Here is a 19911-nt window from a genome sequence, read left to right as displayed (position 1 = left end):
TCTCTTATATTAAATATATAATATTTATTCAAGAGTTTAAATAGCGTTATTTCAAACATTTATTTAAAAGCTAATGCAAAATCGTAAATTAAAGGAAATATATATTTTTTCAATCTAAAAACAATGTCATTCTCAGCATATACGAAAAGAAGAATAACTTGAATTTTTTTTCGACTTTGCAAAAAAAGAAAAAGAAAAAATGAGCTATTTCCCCTTTCAACATGTCAATAAAACTAATCGATACGGCAGTGTTTAACCGACAAAAACCAAAGATTTACTTTATTTTCGCCCAGGCGTGCAAAAATAGAACTTCAAACTGGGTGTTATTTGAAAAGTTGTTATATTCTCGTATAACTTTTTTCACTTATTTGTCCCATATGTATGACATACCCGTAAATCATTTGTTTTTGTAACTTCAAGTAACTGAGTTCAGGATAAAATATTTGTTCAGGCTTTTCGAAAATAGAATCTTTAAAATTTTTTCCTGGTAAATTTTGCAAAACCACTCATCTAAAGTAACTGCAAGCAAAAAGGGGGTATTTTCGAGATTTCGTTTTGTGTTCCACATTCTAGAAATAAATCTCAAGAATTAGTAGTGTCTCAAAGATTTTTTTCACAATTTTTTTCATTTATCTGTGGAATCAACATGCACTGAAATCAAACAAATAATAATCTTCTCGTGGTCTAAGTATGACAGTGAAACTGCAGAGGAGTAGCTCCTTAAAAGAGGTAGAGACGCAAAGACAATTACATGTGACCCTTGCATAAAAATAGTGTTGAAAGTATCAATTTGTAATAGATAGATGAATTAAAACATAAAGAAACTACTAAAGGTCCCTTGAAACATCCTAGCATTATGGACGTTACGTTCAATTAAGAAAAAAAATTACATTTACCTTGTATAAAGTTGGCGCATTATCTGTCGATTTCTTCAAAGAAACCTCGAATTTTCTAACATTGGGTGATGCACCTAGATTGATAGAACCCAACTGAACATCTCCAGGCAAGTCTATGGTAATTGTCAATGTTGTAATTGCAACTGGTACTACAAGTGGCCCATTTGTTCTGAGTTTGTCGACCTCCGTCTGAAGTGATGGTTCACTCAACGTAATACTGTCACTTGGTATTATTGCTGAATCAAGCATTCCATTAACTTCCAGACAAGGATTTCCCACTGTATAAAAATGTCACGTGAAGCACTTAGTCTTCCGTAAAAATTTTGTCTGATATCCAATATATAATTTACAATTTTGTTGTGCAATTTGTAATAGAAAATGAAGATACTGACTATTCTTTATTATGGGAGGGTTAAATCTTGAATGTTACTGATATTTAAATTACATAATTTCTTTTAAATATCCAAATAAATTTTTCCCTCTTATTTTCATTGATGTAATTACATGTAATTGTAGCATTTATGCTTTAAAGTCCAAATTGCACAGAATAATTCTCAGGATTTTATAATGGCCCAAGAATATTTTTCTTACTATTTTAAACGATAATTACCAGTTGTACTTGGCGATGTTCCTGTTGGGGTTGGAGTTGGTGTGAATGTAGCTGTTGTAGAGGTTGATGGCGTGACACTTGGAGTTCCAGTTGATGGCGTGACACTTGGAGTTCCAGTTGAGGGAGTGACACTTGGAGTTCCAGTTGATGGCGTGACACTTGGAGTTCCAGTTGAGGGAGTGACACTTGGAGTTCCAGTTGAGGGAGTGACACTTGGAGTTCCAGTTGACGGCGTGACACTTGGAGTTCCAGTCGATGGCGTGACACTTGGAGTTCCAGTTGATGGCGTGACACTTGGAGTTCCAGTTGAGGGAGTGACACTTGGTGTTCCAGTTGTTGAGGGAGTGACACTTGGAGTTCCAGTTGATGGCGTGACACTTGGAGTTCCAGTTGAGGGAGTGACACTTGGAGTTCCAGTCGATGGTGTGACACTTGGAGTTCCAGTTGAGGGAGTGGCACTTGGAGTTCCAGATGTTGAGGGAGTAACACTTGGCGTACCTTTTGATCAATAAAACATCGAATATTACTAATTGGATTCTATAGCATTAAAAAAATTATTGAAATCCAAACAACATTCAATTTTGCTGCTAAGCAAAACAAAACGTAAAATTTTTCATAAGCTTTATTTGACAGTCCTTTTTCAATTTTTTTTTTCAACCTTGATATTTAGCTACATTATTCATACCTCTTCTAAATCGATTTTAAGGGGAGGAAATATTACTTTTATCTTCAAATTAGGAGTTCCCTATATATAGTTTAGATCTAAAGATTGTAACATTTAAGCAAAAACAAAATATGGAAGAAACTCTGAAAAAAATAATTATATGTAAATGGTAAGTTTCGAAAGTATATACAAGGTACTTTAATTGCAATAACAAGAAAAACGGTATTGTCAAAAAAGAATTCACTCCCGGCCACATAAATATGGTAAATGTAAAATACACCAATAGGGATCAGGATATGAAAATAAATCAGATAAAAGAATTTACCTGTAGATGTTAGACTTGGGGTACCAGTTGATGGTGTAATACTCGGCGTTCTTGTAGATGGTGTAACACTTGGTGTTCCAGAGGTTGAAGGTGTGACGCTAGGTGTACCTGTTGATGGCGTAAACTGTGGTGTACCCGTTGATGGTGTTACAATTGGTGTTCCAGTAGTACTGGGAGTGACACTTGGTGTTCCTGTGGAAGGTGTTACACTTGGTGTTCCTGTTGAAGGTGTAACGCTTGGTGTTGCTGATGTGGACGGAGTAACACTGGGCGTTCCTGTGGATGGTGTAACACCTGGTGTGCCCGTTGATGGCGTTACATTTGGTGTACCCGTTGAGGGTGTAACACTTGGCGTTCCTGTGGATGGGGTCACGCTTGGTGTACCCGTGGATGGTGTGACACTTGGAGTTGCTGTAGAGGGTGTTACACTTGGTGTTCCAATGGTTGATGGAGTAACACTTGGGGTACCTGTTGAGGGTGTGACACTTGGTGTACCAGTAGTGCTTGGCGTGACACTTGGTGTTCCCGTTGAAGGTGTGACACTAGGTGTGCCTGTTGTCGAGGGTGTGACACTAGGTGTGCCTGTTGTCGAGGGTGTGACACTAGGTGTTCCTGTGGAAGGTGTGACACTCGGTGTTCCAGTCGAAGGCGTGACACTTGGTGTACCTGTTGAAGGAGTGACACTTGGTGTACCTGTAGAGGGAGTGACACTTGGTGTTCCTGCGGAAGGTGTTACACTTGGTGTTCCTGTTGAAGGTGTAACGCTTGGTGTTGCTGATGTGGACGGAGTGACACTCGGTGTTCCTGTGGATGGTGTAACACTTGGTGTGCCCGTTGATGGCGTTACACTTGGTGTACCCGTTGAGGGTGTAACACTTGGCGTTCCTGTGGATGGGGTCACGCTTGGTGTACCCGTGGATGGTGTGACACTTGGTGTTGCTGTAGAGGGTGTTACACTTGGTGTTCCAGTGGTTGATGGAGTAACACTTGGGGTACCTGATGAGGGTGTGACACTTGGTGTACCAGTAGTGCTTGGCGTGACACTTGGTGTTCCCGTTGAAGGTGTGACACTAGGTGTGCCTGTTGTCGAGGGTGTGACACTAGGTGTTCCTGTGGAAGGTGTGACAGTCGGTGTTGCAGTCGAAGGCGTGACACTTGGTGTACCTGTTGATGGAGTGACACTTGGTGTACCTGTAGAGGGAGTGACACTTGGTGTTCCTGTGGAAGGAGTTACACTTGGTGTTCCTGTTGATGGTGTTACACTTGGTGTACCCGTTGAGGGTGTAACACTTGGCGTTCCTGTGGATGGGGTCACGCTTGGTGTACCCGTGGATGGTGTGACACTTGGTGTTGCTGTAGAGGGTGTTACACTTGGTGTTCCAATGGTTGATGGAGTAACACTTGGGGTACCTGTTGAGGGTGTGACACTTGGTGTACCAGTAGTGCTTGGCGTGACACTTGGTGTTCCCGTTGAAGGTGTGACACTAGGTGTGCCTGTTGTCGAGGGTGTGACACTAGGTGTTCCTGTGGAAGGTGTGACACTCGGTGTTGCAGTCGAAGGTGTGACACTTGGTGTACCTGTTGAAGGAGTGACACTTGGTGTGCCTGTAGAGGGAGTGACACTTGGTGTTCCAGTGGAAGGTGTGACACTTGGTGTTCCTGTTGAAGGTGTTACACTTGGTGTTGCTGATGTAGACGGAGTGACACTGGGTGTTCCTGTGGATGGAGTAACACTTGGTGTGCCCGTTGATGGCGTTACACTTGGTGTACCCGTTGAGGGTGTAACACTTGGCGTTCCTGTGGATGGGGTCACACTTGGTGTACCCGTGGATGGTGTGACACTTGGTGTGCCCGTTGATGGTGTTACACTTGGTGTTCCAGTGGTTGATGGAGTAACACTTGGGGTTCCTGTTGAGGGTGTGATACTTGGGGTACCAGTAGTACTTGGCGTAACACTTGGGGTTCCTGTAGAAGGTGTTACACTAGGTGTGCCTGTTGTCGAGGGAGTGACGCTAGGTGTACCTGTTGTCGAGGGTGTAAAACTAGGTGTGCCTGTGGAAGGTGTTACACTCGGTGTTCCAGTTGAAGGCGTGATACTTGGTGTACCTGTTGAAGGAGTGACACTCGGTGTTCCTGTTGTTGGCGTTACACTTGGTGTACCCGTTGAGGGTGTAACACTTGGCGTTCCTGTGGATGGGGTCACGCTTGGTGTACCCGTGGATGGTGTGACACTTGGTGTTCCTGTTGAGGGTGTTACACTTGGTGTTCCAGTGGTTGATGGAGTAACACTTGGGGTACCTGTTGAGGGTGTGACACTTGGTGTACCAGTAGTGCTTGGCGTGACACTTGGTGTTCCCGTTGAAGGTGTGACACTAGGTGTTCCTGTGGAAGGGGTGACACTTGGTGTACCTGTGTAGGGAGTGACTCGTCATACAGTTAAGGTTCACAATGGAAATATCAACAATATTTTGTAGTTAAAAATGTATTCATAATCCGGATGGCGATTATTTTGAGTACATTATTTATATCCAATAATTGTCATGATGGTTAATATTTACATATTGAGGACGATTAGATTTTATATTTAGACTTGTCACGTGATGCGGTAGTCACGTGATTTTAGCACATTTACTTCCAGCATTGACCTTACCTATAAATTTCACTAGTGCAAGGGCATAACCAAGCTAAACCTCCAAATTTAGTGTATAAATATTTTCAACACGCATTGTAGTTTCTGAAAAGTGCTGCGATCCTTTTTAAATTTAATTATTGAAATTATTTTGTATGACCGAATGCTGTATTTTTTGCGGATCAACGGCATGAAATATTGAAGTAATTAAATTATTTTAAAGGTGTGACACTTTCATTCCTGTGAGGATCGTGCACTTTTCCTGCTGCCTTATTACACTTGGCTGTGCCAGTAAAAGGTTGACATGATTCCATTGAGTGAAAGCCCTTGGTGTTCCTAGGTCGATTTATGACCCTCACGTTACCCTCCGACGGGGTTGCACACAAATATACGGCAGTGTCGATTAAATGGTAATATACAGAAAATATATTAATAAAATCGCACAGAATACTGTGTTGCTGTAGTGGATGGAGTGACTGGGTTGAATCCAAGTAAATGTTCTAAAAAATTTCTATAATTAATATCTTATTTAATTATAGAATATATTTTTTGTTGAGGAAATTTCACTTGATCTGCCTCTCACTACATACAAACTACGTCAAGGTTTAGAAGGACGTCACACTTGGTGTTCCTGTTGAGGGTGTGACACTTTATTCCGTCATGGGGTGACACTTGTACCCGTTGAAAAAAAAACACTTTAGTAAGTTTTGTTGAAGGTTGATGATTTCGTTCCAGTTGTTGAAGGCAAATCGCTTGGTTTTGTATGGATTTTAGTGACAATTGTTGTTGAAGGTTTTTGACACTTGGGATGCCAGTAGTTGAAGGTTTACACTTGGGGTACCAGTTGATGGAGTGACACTTGGAGTTCCTGTTGTTGATGGAGTAACACTTGGTGTGCCAGTTGAGGGCGTGACACTCGGCGTTCCTGTGGACGGGGTCACACTAGGTGTTCCTGTTGTGGAAGGTGTGACACTTGGTGTGCCAGTTGAGGGAGTGACACTTGGAGTTCCCGTAGAAGGAGTGACGCTTGGTGTTCCTGTTGAGGGTGTGACACTTGGAGTTCCCGTAGAGGGGGTGACACTCGGTGTACCCGTTGAGGGAGTAACACTTGGTGTTCCTGTTGAAGGTGTGACACTTGGCGTTCCTGTTGTTGAAGGCGTAACGCTTGGTGTTGCTGTAGTGGATGGAGTGACACTGGGTGTTCCCGTTGAAGGTGTGACACTTGGGGTGCCAGTAGTTGAAGGTGTTACACTTGGGGTACCAGTTGATGGAGTGACACTTGGAGTTCCTGTTGTTGATGGAGTAACACTTGGTGTGCCAGTTGAGGGCGTGACACTCGGCGTTCCTGTGGACGGGGTCACACTAGGTGTTCCTGTTGTGGAAGGTGTGACACTTGGTGTGCCAGTTGAGGGAGTGACACTTGGAGTTCCCGTAGAAGGAGTGACGCTTGGTGTTCCTGTTGAGGGTGTGACACTTGGAGTTCCCGTAGAGGGGGTGACACTCGGTGTACCCGTTGAGGGAGTAACACTTGGTGTTCCTGTTGAAGGTGTGACACTTGGCGTTCCAGTTGTTGAAGGCGTAACGCTTGGTGTTGCTGTAGTGGATGGAGTGACACTGGGTGTTCCCGTTGAAGGTGTGACACTTGGGGTGCCAGTAGTTGAAGGTGTTACACTTGGGGTACCAGTTGATGGAGTGACACTTGGAGTTCCTGTTGTTGATGGAGTAACACTTGGTGTGCCAGTTGAGGGCGTGACACTCGGCGTTCCTGTGGACGGGGTCACACTAGGTGTTCCTGTTGTGGAAGGTGTGACACTTGGTGTGCCAGTTGAGGGAGTGACACTTGGAGTTCCCGTAGAAGGAGTGACGCTTGGTGTTCCTGTTGAGGGTGTGACACTTGGAGTTCCCGTAGAGGGGGTGACACTCGGTGTACCCGTTGAGGGAGTAACACTTGGTGTTCCTGTTGAAGGTGTGACACTTGGCGTTCCTGTTGTTGAAGGCGTAACGCTTGGTGTTGCTGTAGTGGATGGAGTGACACTGGGTGTTCCCGTTGAAGGTGTGACACTTGGGGTGCCAGTAGTTGAAGGTGTTACACTTGGGGTACCAGTTGATGGAGTGACACTTGGAGTTCCTGTTGTTGATGTAGTAACACTTGGAGTTCCTGTTGTTGATGGAGTAACACTTGGTGTGCCAGTTGAGGGCGTGACACTCGGCGTTCCTGTGGACGGGGTCACACTAGGTGTTCCTGTTGTGGAAGGTGTGACACTTGGTGTGCCAGTTGAGGGAGTGACACTTGGAGGTCCCGTAGAAGGAGTGACGCTTGGTGTTCCTGTTGAGGGTGTGACACTTGGAGTTCCCGTAGAGGGGGTGACACTCGGTGTACCCGTTGAGGGAGTAACACTTGGTGTTCCTGTTGAAGGTGTGACACTTGGCGTTGCAGTTGTTGAAGGCGTAACGCTTGGTGTTGCTGTAGTGGATGGAGTGACACTGGGTGTTCCCGTTGAAGGTGTGACACTTGGGGTGCCAGTAGTTGAAGGTGTTACACTTGGGGTACTTGACAGTTGGAGATGTTGATGTGACACTTGGAGTTCCTGTTGTTGATGGAGTAACACTTGGTGTGCCAGTTGAGGGCGTGACACTCGGCGTTCCTGTGGACGGGGTCACACTAGGTGTTCCTGTTGTGGAAGGTGTGACACTTGGTGTGCCAGTTGAGGGAGTGACACTTGGAGTTCCCGTAGAAGGAGTGACGCTTGGTGTTCCTGTTGAGGGTGTGACACTTGGAGTTCCCGTTGATGGAGTGACACTTGGTGTTCCCGTTGAGGGAGTGACACTTGGTGTTCCTGTTGAAGGTGTGACACTTGGCGTTCCAGTTGTTGAAGGCGTAACGCTTGGTGTTGCTGTAGTGGATGGAGTGACACTGGGTGTTCCCGTTGAAGGTGTGACACTTGGGGTGCCAGTAGTTGAAGGTGTTACACTTGGGGTACCAGTTGATGGAGTGACACTTGGAGTTCCTGTTGTTGATGGAGTAACACTTGGTGTGCCAGTTGAGGGCGTGACACTCGGCGTTCCTGTGGACGGGGTCACGCTCGGTGTGGTGATTTTTATTGTTGTTGAACTTCCTAAAATATTTGAAACGGAGATATTTTTTTGATATGGTCTTTGGAAGCTTAAATTTTAATATAAAGTACTTTTTTTGACCTTATAGTTTCATAGAATGTTCTGAAAATACATTCTTCAAAAGAACAAAGGTTTGTATAGAATTCAATCTCCCCAAAAATTATTCTTGTTATATCTCTTTGTTATGCCGGATTTCCGCCTAAATTCATTTTCATTTGATCATTTCTAATAGCAGACCTATTCAAAAAGATCAATTTCTCAGCTTCCAGTATGATAAATTATTACAAATTTTAAAATTTTACAGCTGCTGATGAGAATTGTTACGTTTTAGATTTACAGAAATATATAGTATGCATTCATCTACTGTTCATAGCTATACATATGCACTTTACATGACACAAATAACTGCAATTATCGAAAATATTCTTCAGCAACGAACTGATAATAAATCAATAATAAAATAGTCAAACCAGATGGGGTAGTAAAGGACGAGGTAGTGACTTTGGTAGCCGGAGTAGATGGGATGCTGACTGTTGTGCCACTGGTACTTGAGGTTGTAGACGGTGTCTGTCCTTGCGTTGTTGTAGGTTGCGATATTGTAGGAGGGGTACCTGTGGTTGTTCCTAAATATATACAATGTAATTGTTAATAAGCGTGGACTTGACTTTGCCTACCTTTTGGGATACAAAGTATAGCAATTATAATTTTTTTGATGGAAATGAGTATTCACCTGCTGTCGTCGACAATGTAGATGTTGTTGTTGAAAGTCCTATAAATTGAGAAAGTAAAATGTAAAGTTAATGAATTAATAAGTTCCGTTTCCCTATTATATTTTCATTATCATATTGTTCATCGTTAACATTCCTAAGCTATTAAATGTCTAAATAAATCGTTTTTTTTAGTTCATGTATAAGTCAAAGAGAGGATAAATTGCATTTACTGAGATTATACGGGGAAAGGCAACGATTTTGTTCTCCGCTTATTACATTATTTTATTTCATTTTTTAACATTTTTTAAAAGGACATTTGTTCTGAAGTTACAAATGAGCTAGTTTGTAACCCATATCTAGAGTAAACAAAGCCTTATAAAAAAAATCGTCTCGCCTGAAATCTAAAACCTGAAGCTGTCTTCGGATTAAAAAAAATTGTTCCATCCCTTGTAAAATTAAAACTGAAAAAAGAGCAACATAGATAAATTTTAAAAAGAAGTATTAAGTAACAAAATGTAGAGCCGTTGAATGTGGTTCTTTTCACTATAGTTCCCCTAAAGAAGGAACACAAAGTTGCAACTGTAGAATATTTTCTCTAAGTGCAACTGTCTAAATAAAGATATAAGTGTGTTCTTTAGCGCACCTAATGCAAGTACAGAAAGTGAACGCTAGTGATTTAAGTAAAGAGCAAGTGCGCCGAATATTACATAAGTAGGAATACAGAGTTGTTAGCTTGGAAAATTCACTTCGCTGTATGTATTGGAAGCTTATGTGTAGGAAAAGGTGAATTTAAGAATTGCAACTAATTATCTGCCAGTCAAACGCTGAAAATATCATTCTACGCAGGAAGGCATTCAAAGGACTTACTGCATGATCTTTGTATTGTAAATTTATTAAATATAATATTTATAAACTTGTTTATTAAATTACGAATACAATAAACGGCGTTCTGAACACAGAATAGCGATATTGAGCATTACACATAGAACACGGGAATATGCTTATGCTTAAACAATTTTGATACCATGCTTCTTGACGTCATGGGCAACATCTTAATAAAAGATAGTTCAGAACTTGCAAACGGGGATATTAAAGACAGAATGATTATAAAAATTCCCTAGTGCACTTTACACACTTCAGAAATATGACTTAGTTCTAGTGTATGATCATTCATTATGGATTATTTATTACTAACTGCTGTGTCGGGGAACATAGTAAGATAATAATATTAATTGTTTATGCACGCTTCATCTTTCCAATTTCCATTTTAATCGCAGTCTATGATTTAAAAAAGATACTGTGAAAGAATTTCGTACCATTTTCAAACCATACATACCTAGTATTTCTTTAGAGACAACCATTTTGATAGAGAAATTATTATTCGAGACATCCACCCTTTACACAATCTAGGAAGCTATGATTTATTAGTTTTTTTTTTACTTTCATAAGAATTTAACAAAGATCTATTTAGTGTCAATTTTGTAAATAAAATAAGTTGATACGTGTGATAAGATGGAAAAACAAAATCTTTGTCTTTGTAGTTTCTCCTTCGCTATCTTCCCTGCTTTATTACAGTGTTTTCAAATTTGCAAAATTTCTATTGGTGACATTTCAAACATTTCAGGTTTTATTCCGACGTTCTTATCGAAAAAAAAAATCAGTGAATTGTTCGTCATAATACAGAAAAAACATGTTGTATTGGGTGCTTTAAAGCATTAACATGAACAACTGATAGCTATTGTCGCCACTGACGTTACATGGTCAAGTCCATCTACACTTATTCCATTTAACTAAAAAAATTATTTCAGTTTGAATCGTGTTTTATTACCTCGGTATAGCCTCAGTTTATTCAAATACTTGTGATCACTATGAACATACTATGTTTGAAATTTTATAATATGAGATACATGCAATAAGTCCTTTAAGCTGAATATTGCATTAGCTGAAAAAGCGGCTGCGCTTGCTTTATCAATAATATACCAGGTGTAGGAAGTGTGAACTGGGGTGGAGTTGGGGGGCTTTCTTGCAAAACTGTTGTCAATTCTGTTGTTGCCGCTTCAGATATAAACATAAAACAAAATCAAATCAAATCAAATCGTGAAAGAATTCAACAGTGATAAAGGGGATATTTGTAAGATATACATATATAAAGAGCTGGGTTTTTTTAAAATCGTTCCTTGTACGAATATGTTGAAGAAATATTGAAAAATACTGAATCATTTTAAACTAGTTTAATATCAATTGATCATAAGATAAAGGTGAAAGTAAAAGATTCAAACGCCTAATAGCATATAAGAATCCAGCCATTTGCATCGTGTATGCTTTTGCATAGTAACCTACCCTTGAAAAAAGAATTTTAAAAAAAAATCTTTGTTAAATGATTTATTATAACTCATATTTTCGTAAAGAGAGATGTATTGTATGTTTTCACTGAGAGATTTGTATTAAGTTCAAAATACTTTTACATTATCTAAATAACAGATGTGCTGCCCATAGTTTTAAAGAAAAATTCATCATGCAAGTAACTGGTTTATTGGACAATAATCAAACGCTTGTAAATAAGTAATTATTTTATAAGACAATAAAACTGCAGCCTTGTTTAAAAATAAATAGAGTACAAAACTATATATATTTATAATACATTGAATACATTAAGGGATTTATTTCGTAAACATTGTTGATTTAGAGTTCGTTAGGGTGAGGGAGTTAATGCGACGGCAACTGAAGTTCTATTGCTGGTTTTAATAGGTAAATTGCTTTACATCAGAGTTACCATTATCAGCACAAAATTTCCGCTCTTTAAAAATTAGCGCCAAAGTAAGCATCGCTGATTAGGAACATAAAGGTATAATTTCTTTATTATGAACTTTAAATATTTTGTAGCGATTTTGCTTTCAATGTCCTGATTTTCTGTTTCAAACTAGTGATTCAGAAATGGTAGCTAATTTTCAGTCTGTTTTACAACTTTTTGCTGTTGATTTTCAAGAAGACCGCAATGTAAGAACCAATTTGATTTTTATACCACAGTTCATTTTGAAATTATAGAGAACACAGTTGATTCCGACTTCTCTTTAAATGGGTGAATTAATTTAAGCAAAATCAAGTACACTGTAGCTGTATTGTTTTGCATACATGAGTATTCTGTGCTTTGAACATATATAGTTGAACAAAATAGTAACATTAATATAGTAATGATTCAAACATTGCTTACCTGTCGATGAAACAGTTGTTGTTGCAGCTGTAATTTAAAAAAAGAAACTGAGAATTTGTTATGCAACAATACATAATAAACAAAATGCATAATTAAAAATAAAGAGATCGTATGATTATAGAACTCTTTTTGGTACGGAACATTAAACCAAAGATGAAGCTTTACAACACAAGACACTCTGTGTATGAAATGTCTTAAAATACTGTGTCAAGTTGCTGCAAAAAATACCTTTTTTCTAAGTAAATAAAATGATAAACATTTTTTTATATACTTATGAAAAGAGTTTTATTTTTTTAAATCTAAAAAAAACTACCAATCAAACTATTTTTTTCAATTTTTTTTTAATTTTAACAAATCATTAATTATTATTAAACAAAATCTAGTTGGTTGTGAAGATCATGAGACAGCTGTTTTCCCCTTGCGTCAAAACGTCGTATTTCACAATCGATATGTTACAATAAGGATTCCAAAACGTTATTTTTAAGAATTGCAAATTGTTTACATCATTTGTATATTTTTGCGGTATAAACATGTAATATAGGATTTTAAATTATTTTTCAGATGGATGGTGGGAGATGCAACAGTTGTGCAAATTCTAAAGACCGCAAAGCCGACACACTTCTCGCGAAAAATGTTGATTTTTTTTTTTTCAATATTTATAAATATGTTTTGACCCCGTCTTGGGAGAGAGTTGAGGGACTTCATTAAAAAAACAATTAAATTTGCATTATTTTAGATTGTTGTGTATTTTAGACGCTTTTTATAAGAAAAAAATGAAAGAAATTGGGACTTTTAATGAATATTTTATCCAAATAACTTTATATAAACCAAAAAATATATATTACATGTATTGCATTACACAACAAAATCTGAATAGAGGGTTTTATGACAGCATTTCCATATATATTGATTACAATTGCTCTCTCTCTCTCTCTCTCTCTCTCTCTCTCTCTCTCTCTCTCTCTCTCTCTCTCTCTCTCTCTCTCTCTCTCTCTCTCTCTCTCTCTCTCTCTCTTATACAAAAACGATATGTCCTCTAGAAAATACTGAGAATTAAAAAAAAATAGAGACATTTTTCTGGAATAAAATAATGCTAAAATTCCAATAACTCTGCTCAGACTTCAGCTTATTAGAGCTTATCATATGGTCTTTTTTGTGAGTATACCAGAAAGGATATCAATTTATTAAGTTAATGATACCTTTTAGCCATAGGATATTATAAGTTAGTGGTCACGCTAAAGAATTCAAGACAGTAAATGTTTAGAAAGAAAATCAAGTTAGATATACAAATTAATACCTGCTGTAGATAAAAGAGTAGTAGATGATAACGACGGCAGGCTTGGTGCTCCTGCAGTAGCAGGAGTGTAGGATATAGTACCTGGCGTGAAGGCTCCGGCACCTGTTGTTCCAGTAGGCACAGTTGTCGTTTCCAATGACGAAGTAGAAGCGGAAGACACAGGGGCTAGTGTAAAGCCACCCTGGGTCGTTTTTAACGGAGTTGTCGTTATGCCTGGTGAATAAGTGCATTGTACGCAAAGCATGTAACCAGAATGTGCTCTAGACCCAAATTTCAAATAAAAGCTACGGAGACATGCTAAAACTGTCAAGTCTAGTTTGCGAAGATTTAAAAGAAAAGATCGTAGTTTAAAACTAAATTATCAAAGAAATCTACGAAATATTTAGATATTTTGCAAGACTACACTTCAATACTCTGATTATATAACAAAAGGTTTCAACGAGTTCCAATATACAATATGCAAAACATCGTTCATACCCCCAAAGCAGGCTTTGATGGAGGCCACTAATAGAATATCAGCGGTTGGGTCAACAGGTTGTATAGTTATTTCTACCTCAGTGGCCAATTTTCCATTCAGATCAGCTGACCCAGTCACAGGGAACTTCTGTAACGTATCAATTTAAAATCTTTTAAAAACTTTTTTCATGTTAGATGTGCAAGGCAAGTACTGTTAATCAATTATTTTGTTGCGAGAATTTATTTTCGCATAACAAATCAAAAGTTTTCGATCCCAGTCATATTTTCACAAACACGTGTTCTACATTAAACTAAAAGCAAAAATAATTAAATTTTTTGAAATGTTGTCTCACTAAATTATTTTATTTAAATAAACTAAATAAAGTGCCATGAAACTTAATGGATCAAATATTTAGAACCAATCATTTCATACCTATAATCATTATTAAAACAACAAAGTTTCAAAACTTTTACCATCTTTCCAATAGTTTTGTATTACGCATATAATTATATATCAAGTCAGTAACATCAATGTAAGTCTAATTTACTTTTGAAGCCATTTATAAATACGCTATTATTTCCTTACAAGCCAATTATAGAATTCGTCATTCGATTTGCTACGACATTCAAAGTATTTGTTTGTTGTTACCTAATCATATTCAATTTTAAGCAATGTTGTGCATTTTAAAAATATTTAACTACTTGTTTTTATAATTTTTGTTTACTTGGCTTCAAAATAATTCATATGACATAAAAACATTTTTTTTTTAAAAATCATCCTGTTCAAATTAACTCTTTTAGTTATACAATCAACACTCAAATATATTTGTATTATAAATGGTTAAAACTTACCTTCCCGCTGTCCAATGGGTACAAGGTATCATCTCCTGGCTTTTTGTATGAGACCGTGAAGAAATCAACGTTGCTCTGACCGACTAAACTGTCCGGTAGAAGATCATCGGGACTGATTTTGATCTCTCCCACCTCCACGCCATCAGGTGTAAGACTTATTTTAATGACTATGGGTTTATCTGAACTTGTTTCTTTTATTGGTAATGGACCATTAACGTTCCCAGGCCTCACTTTTTCCAAATCAGCGGGAGAAACCACATTGTTGGGGAAAACTATGCTGGAAGACGGAATCTGGGAGACGTCGTCCATTCCCTCTTGTTGTGTGCAAACTGTTGTTGAAGAAGGAGCGGAACCTTTAAGGGGGACAAAAATATCACTTAAATCGTTTTATTGTTTTTCAATTTCGAATCCAAAATATCTTATTAAGTTTTAGCCGAGTGATAGATTATATAAGTGCTTAGTTTCCATTGAATCTCTGTTCACTCATGAAGTTAAACGCTTATATTCTTTGAAACTTTATTTTAAAAATAAACTGTATATACATATATCTCAGTTTTAATCTTAAAGCAAAAAGAGAAGAAAAAATGTAATTTACCTTATTTAAGAGAAGAATATTATTTATAACTACTTATAACAGTGATAGGTTTAAAAAATTTTAATAACATATCTCTGGCGCTGTGAAGCGTAAAACATTGCTAAAACTACAGAATAACTCATTTAGACTCTTTATCATAATCTCCCTTTTGTTTATACAGAAGAAAGCGTGAGATCTAAAAAAAATCATATTACAGATAAAGGTTTTAATATCAAGCAGATACAGATATATCAACCAAGTGTATCACAATCGTAATTCTATAATTGATTATTCTTTTGATACTTTACACTATGTCAATTCAACAAATCTCATCACGTCAAAAATAGCTAAAACATTTGATATTACTAGCATTAAGTTGTATCTCACGGATGATTAAATTATTTTCACGACATAACTTACTGGTTGTTGTAACGAAATAAGTAGTTGTCACCAATGCTGTCGTTGTTACAACTCCAGGCTTTTCAGTAGTTTGAGTTGTAGATGTTACTAAAAATACAATTATTAAGTTCTTGTATGGAAGATTTTTTTTAGAATAAGCACGTCATGAATTTATAAAAACTTTTCGTCAATATTTAAAAGTTTATTTACCACTCAATTCCCATCGAATTATACAAATATTATAGAGTCAACATGTATAAAGAGATATATTCTTGACGTTCTATACACATAATTTCAAAAAATAATGTTCATTCAAAAGAAGGTCCTAAACACCTACCCTCTGTACAAGCCTTCACTATCACGTCAGATACTGTTGAAGGTTGACTTGTATCCTTCTTGGTTATCTTAATGGTTATCTTTGTTCCCTCTTCTCCATTGAAGTTCACTGTCACGACTCCGCTTGGTTGGATAACTGGTGTCTATAAGAAAGAATGGAAATTTCACACAACCTTCATCCTATATTGCATTTGTATTTTACTTTCGTTTAACAGTTTCAGGATTCATTCTCACGAAAATGAAGGACAGAAATTTAGGAGGCAACCCACCTTGGTTATTTTTTCTCCATTTGGTTGTTCCAGTTCAACGTCCACTCGATCAGCATTGGTTACAGTAACGCTGACCTCGGTAACACGAGGAGGCGTGTTTTTGTTCAAGTCGAATACAACTGTGGGAGTGGGGTTGTCCGTCGTGGTAGTGGCACCGGTAGGAGTCAGTATCTTTGGAAGATCGCCTGTTGGAATGTCGCTACTGCTGGGTGACAACACATCCACACCCACTGGCAGCATGGCATCCACACAAGCTAAAACACACAAAGTATTTATAATTACTTTTTGTATCAATGATGTCTCTTTCTCTCCTTCTCTACTCCATTTGGATGTTTCCAAGATAAGAAACAATAACAGTCCGCACTATATGATATTTACTAGAAAGACAACATGTACAGGATTTGACTCACTTGTAGTTGGAGTGGTGGTTGGTACACTGGGTGTTGTTGTTGGTACTGTAACAGAGGGTGTCGGCCCACTTGGGGTTGAAACGCTTGGTGTGGTACCAGCGCTTGTGGTCGGGGCTGTCGTTGTGACTACAACAAAGGTAGAGATTCTTTAATAACAAAGAAAAGAAAAAAGTATTATAGGTGATTGCACCGTACTTTTTCGTATTTTAGATTGTCGAGTCTCCCGATTTAGATATCAAAGAGATAAGAAGTAGATAGGGTTCAAGAACAAGTTATTAGAAATTAAGCTGTATTTAAAGGAAACTTCACTTGTTAGGGTGACAATGTTGAATATCTCCCCAAAAAATATATCAGTCACAATGTAAGATATATCGGTGCATTGAACAGCAGTATACAATTACCTTCTGTACAGGCCTTCACTATGACATTGGATACTGTTGAAGGTTGACTTGTATCCTTCTTGGTTATCTTAATGGTTATCTTTGTTCCCTCTTCTCCATTGAAGTTCACTGTCACGACTCCGCTTGGTTGGATAACTGGTGTCTATAAGAAAGAATGGAAATTTCACACAACCTTCATCCTATATTGCATTTGTATTTTACTTTCGTTTAACAGTTTCAGGATTCATTCTCACGAAAATGAAGGACAGAAATTTAGGAGGCAACCCACCTTGGTTATTTTTTCTCCATTTGGTTGTTCCAGTTCAACGTCCACTCGATCAGCATTGGTTACAGTAACGCTGACCTCGGTAACACGAGGAGGCGTGTTTTTGTTCAAGTCGAATACAACTGTGGGAGTGGGGTTGTCCGTCGTGGTAGTGGCACCGGTAGGAGTCAGTATCTTTGGAAGATCGCCTGTTGGAATGTCGCTACTGCTGGGTGACAACACATCCACACCCACTGGCAGCATGGCATCCACACAAGCTAAAACACACAAAGTATTTATAATTACTTTTTGTATCAATGATGTCTCTTTCTCTCCTTCTCTACTCCATTTGGATGTTTCCAAGATAAGAAACAATAACAGTCCGCACTATATGATATTTACTAGAAAGACAACATGTACAGGATTTGACTCACTTGTAGTTGGAGTGGTGGTTGGTACACTGGGTGTTGTTGTTGGTACTGTAACAGAGGGTGTCGGCCCACTTGGGGTTGAAACGCTTGGTGTGGTACCAGCGGTTGTGGTCGGGGCTGTCGTTGTGACTACAACAAAGGAAGAAATTCTTTAATAACAAAGAAAAGAAAAAAGTATTATAGCTGATTGCACCGTACTTTTTCGTATTTTAGATTCTCGAGTCTCCCGATTTAGAGATCAAAGGGATAAGAAGTAGATAGGGTTCAAGAACAAGTTATTAGAAATTAAGCTGTATTTAAAGGAAACTTCACTTGTTAGGGTGACAATGTTGAATATCTCCCCAAAAAATATATCAGTCACAATGTAAGATATATCGGTGCATTGAACAGCAGTATACAATTACCTTCTGTACAGGCCTTCACTATGACATTGGATACTGTTGAAGGTTGACTTGTATCCTTCTTGGTTATCTTAATGGTTATCTTTGTTCCCTCTTCTCCATTGAAGTTCACTGTCACGACTCCGCTTGGTTGGATAACTGGTGTCTATAAGAAAGAATGGAAATTTCACACAACCTTCATCCTATATTGCATTTGTATTTTACTTTCGTTTAACAGTTTCAGGATTCATTCTCACGAAAATGAAGGACAGAAATTTAGGAGGCAACCCACCTTGGTTATTTTTTCTCCATTTGGTTGTTCCAGTTCAACGTCCACTCGATCAGCATTGGTTACAGTAACGCTGACCTCGGTAACACGAGGAGGCGTGTTTTTGTTCAAGTCGAATACAACTGTGGGAGTGGGGTTGTCCGTCGTGGTAGTGGCACCGGTAGGAGTCAGTATCTTTGGAAGATCGCCTGTTGGAATGTCGCTACTGCTGGGTGACAACACATCCACACCCACTGGCAGCATGGCATCCACACAAGCTAAAACACACAAAGTATTTATAATTACTTTTTGTATCAATGGTGCCTCTTTCTCTCCTTCTCTACTCCATTTGCATGTTTCCAAGCTAAGAAACAATAACAGTCCGTACTATATGATATTTACTAGAAAGACAACATGTACAGGATTTGACTCACTTGTAGTTGGAGTGGTGGTTGGTACACTGGGTGTTGTTGTTGGTACTGTAACAGAGGGTGTCGGCCCACTTGGGGTTGAAACGCTTGGTGTGGTACCAGCGGTTGTGGTCGGGGCTGTCGTTGTGACTACAAGAAAGGAAGAAATTCTTTAATAACAAAGAAAAGAAAAAAGTATTATAGCTGATTGCACCGTACTTTTTCGTATTTTAGATTCTCGAGTCTCCCGATTTAGAGATCAAAGGGATAAGAAGTAGATAGGGTTCAAGAACATGTTATTAGAAATTAAGCTGTATTTAAAGGATACTTCACTTGTTAGGGTGACAATGTTGAATATCTCCCAAAAAAATATATCAGTCACAATGTAAGATATATCGGTGCATTGAACAGCAGTATACAATTACCTTCTGTACAGGCCTTCACTATGACATCAGATACTGTTGAAGGTTGACTTGTATCCTTCTTGGTTATCTTAATGGTTATCTTTGTTCCCTCTTCTCCATTGAAGTTCACTGTCACGACTCCGCTTGGTTGGATAACTGGTGTCTATAAGAAAGAATGGAAATTTCACACAACCTTCATCCTATATTGCATTTGTATTTTACTTTCGTTTAACAGTTTCAGGATTCATTCTCACGAAAATGAAGGACAGAAATTTAGGAGGCAACCCACCTTGGTTATTTTTTCTCCATTTGGTTGTTCCAGTTCAACGTCCACTCGATCAGCATTGGTTACAGTAACGCTGACCTCGGTAACACGAGGAGGCGTGTTTTTGTTCAAGTCGAATACAACTGTGGGAGTGGGGTTGTCCGTCGTGGTAGTGGCACCGGTAGGAGTCAGTATCTTTGGAAGATCGCCTGTTGGAATGTCGCTACTGCTGGGTGACAACACATCCACACCCACTGGCAGCATGGCATCCACACAAGCTAAAACACACAAAGTATTTATAATTACTTTTTGTATCAATGGTGCCTCTTTCTCTCCTTCTCTACTCCATTTGCATG

The 19911-nt window shown here is 38.5% G+C and overlaps 1 protein-coding gene across 1 annotated transcript in view; it reads right to left on the bottom strand.

Annotated features, from left to right (window-relative positions):
* The window catches only part of LOC134270218 (mucin-19-like), a 67499-nt gene that overhangs the window by 20486 nt on the left and 27102 nt on the right, over positions 1–19911 (bottom strand). The window contains exons 59-82 of the mRNA XM_062752409.1: positions 19580–19833; positions 19312–19453; positions 18911–19036; positions 18501–18754; positions 18233–18374; positions 17832–17957; positions 17422–17675; positions 17154–17295; positions 16753–16878; positions 16343–16596; positions 16075–16216; positions 15759–15845; positions 14765–15117; positions 13934–14060; positions 13457–13669; positions 12160–12186; positions 10929–11003; positions 8969–9007; positions 8709–8861; positions 7578–8240; positions 5966–7531; positions 2496–4925; positions 1507–2004; positions 897–1174 (exon numbers count right to left, since the gene is read on the bottom strand). Coding sequence (XP_062608393.1) covers positions 897–1174; positions 1507–2004; positions 2496–4925; positions 5966–7531; positions 7578–8240; positions 8709–8861; positions 8969–9007; positions 10929–11003; positions 12160–12186; positions 13457–13669; positions 13934–14060; positions 14765–15117; positions 15759–15845; positions 16075–16216; positions 16343–16596; positions 16753–16878; positions 17154–17295; positions 17422–17675; positions 17832–17957; positions 18233–18374; positions 18501–18754; positions 18911–19036; positions 19312–19453; positions 19580–19833 — 8471 coding nt within the window. The remainder of the gene's footprint in view (positions 1–896; positions 1175–1506; positions 2005–2495; positions 4926–5965; positions 7532–7577; positions 8241–8708; positions 8862–8968; positions 9008–10928; positions 11004–12159; positions 12187–13456; positions 13670–13933; positions 14061–14764; positions 15118–15758; positions 15846–16074; positions 16217–16342; positions 16597–16752; positions 16879–17153; positions 17296–17421; positions 17676–17831; positions 17958–18232; positions 18375–18500; positions 18755–18910; positions 19037–19311; positions 19454–19579; positions 19834–19911) is intronic.

The sequence above is a fragment of the Saccostrea cucullata genome, unplaced genomic scaffold (genome assembly GCF_032062105.1).
Source record: "Saccostrea cucullata isolate Sc308-1 unplaced genomic scaffold, CSIRO_AGI_Scuc_v1 ctg49, whole genome shotgun sequence".
Lineage (NCBI taxonomy): Eukaryota > Metazoa > Mollusca > Bivalvia > Ostreida > Ostreidae > Saccostrea > Saccostrea cuccullata.
This window is presented reverse-complemented; position numbering and strand designations above follow the sequence as displayed.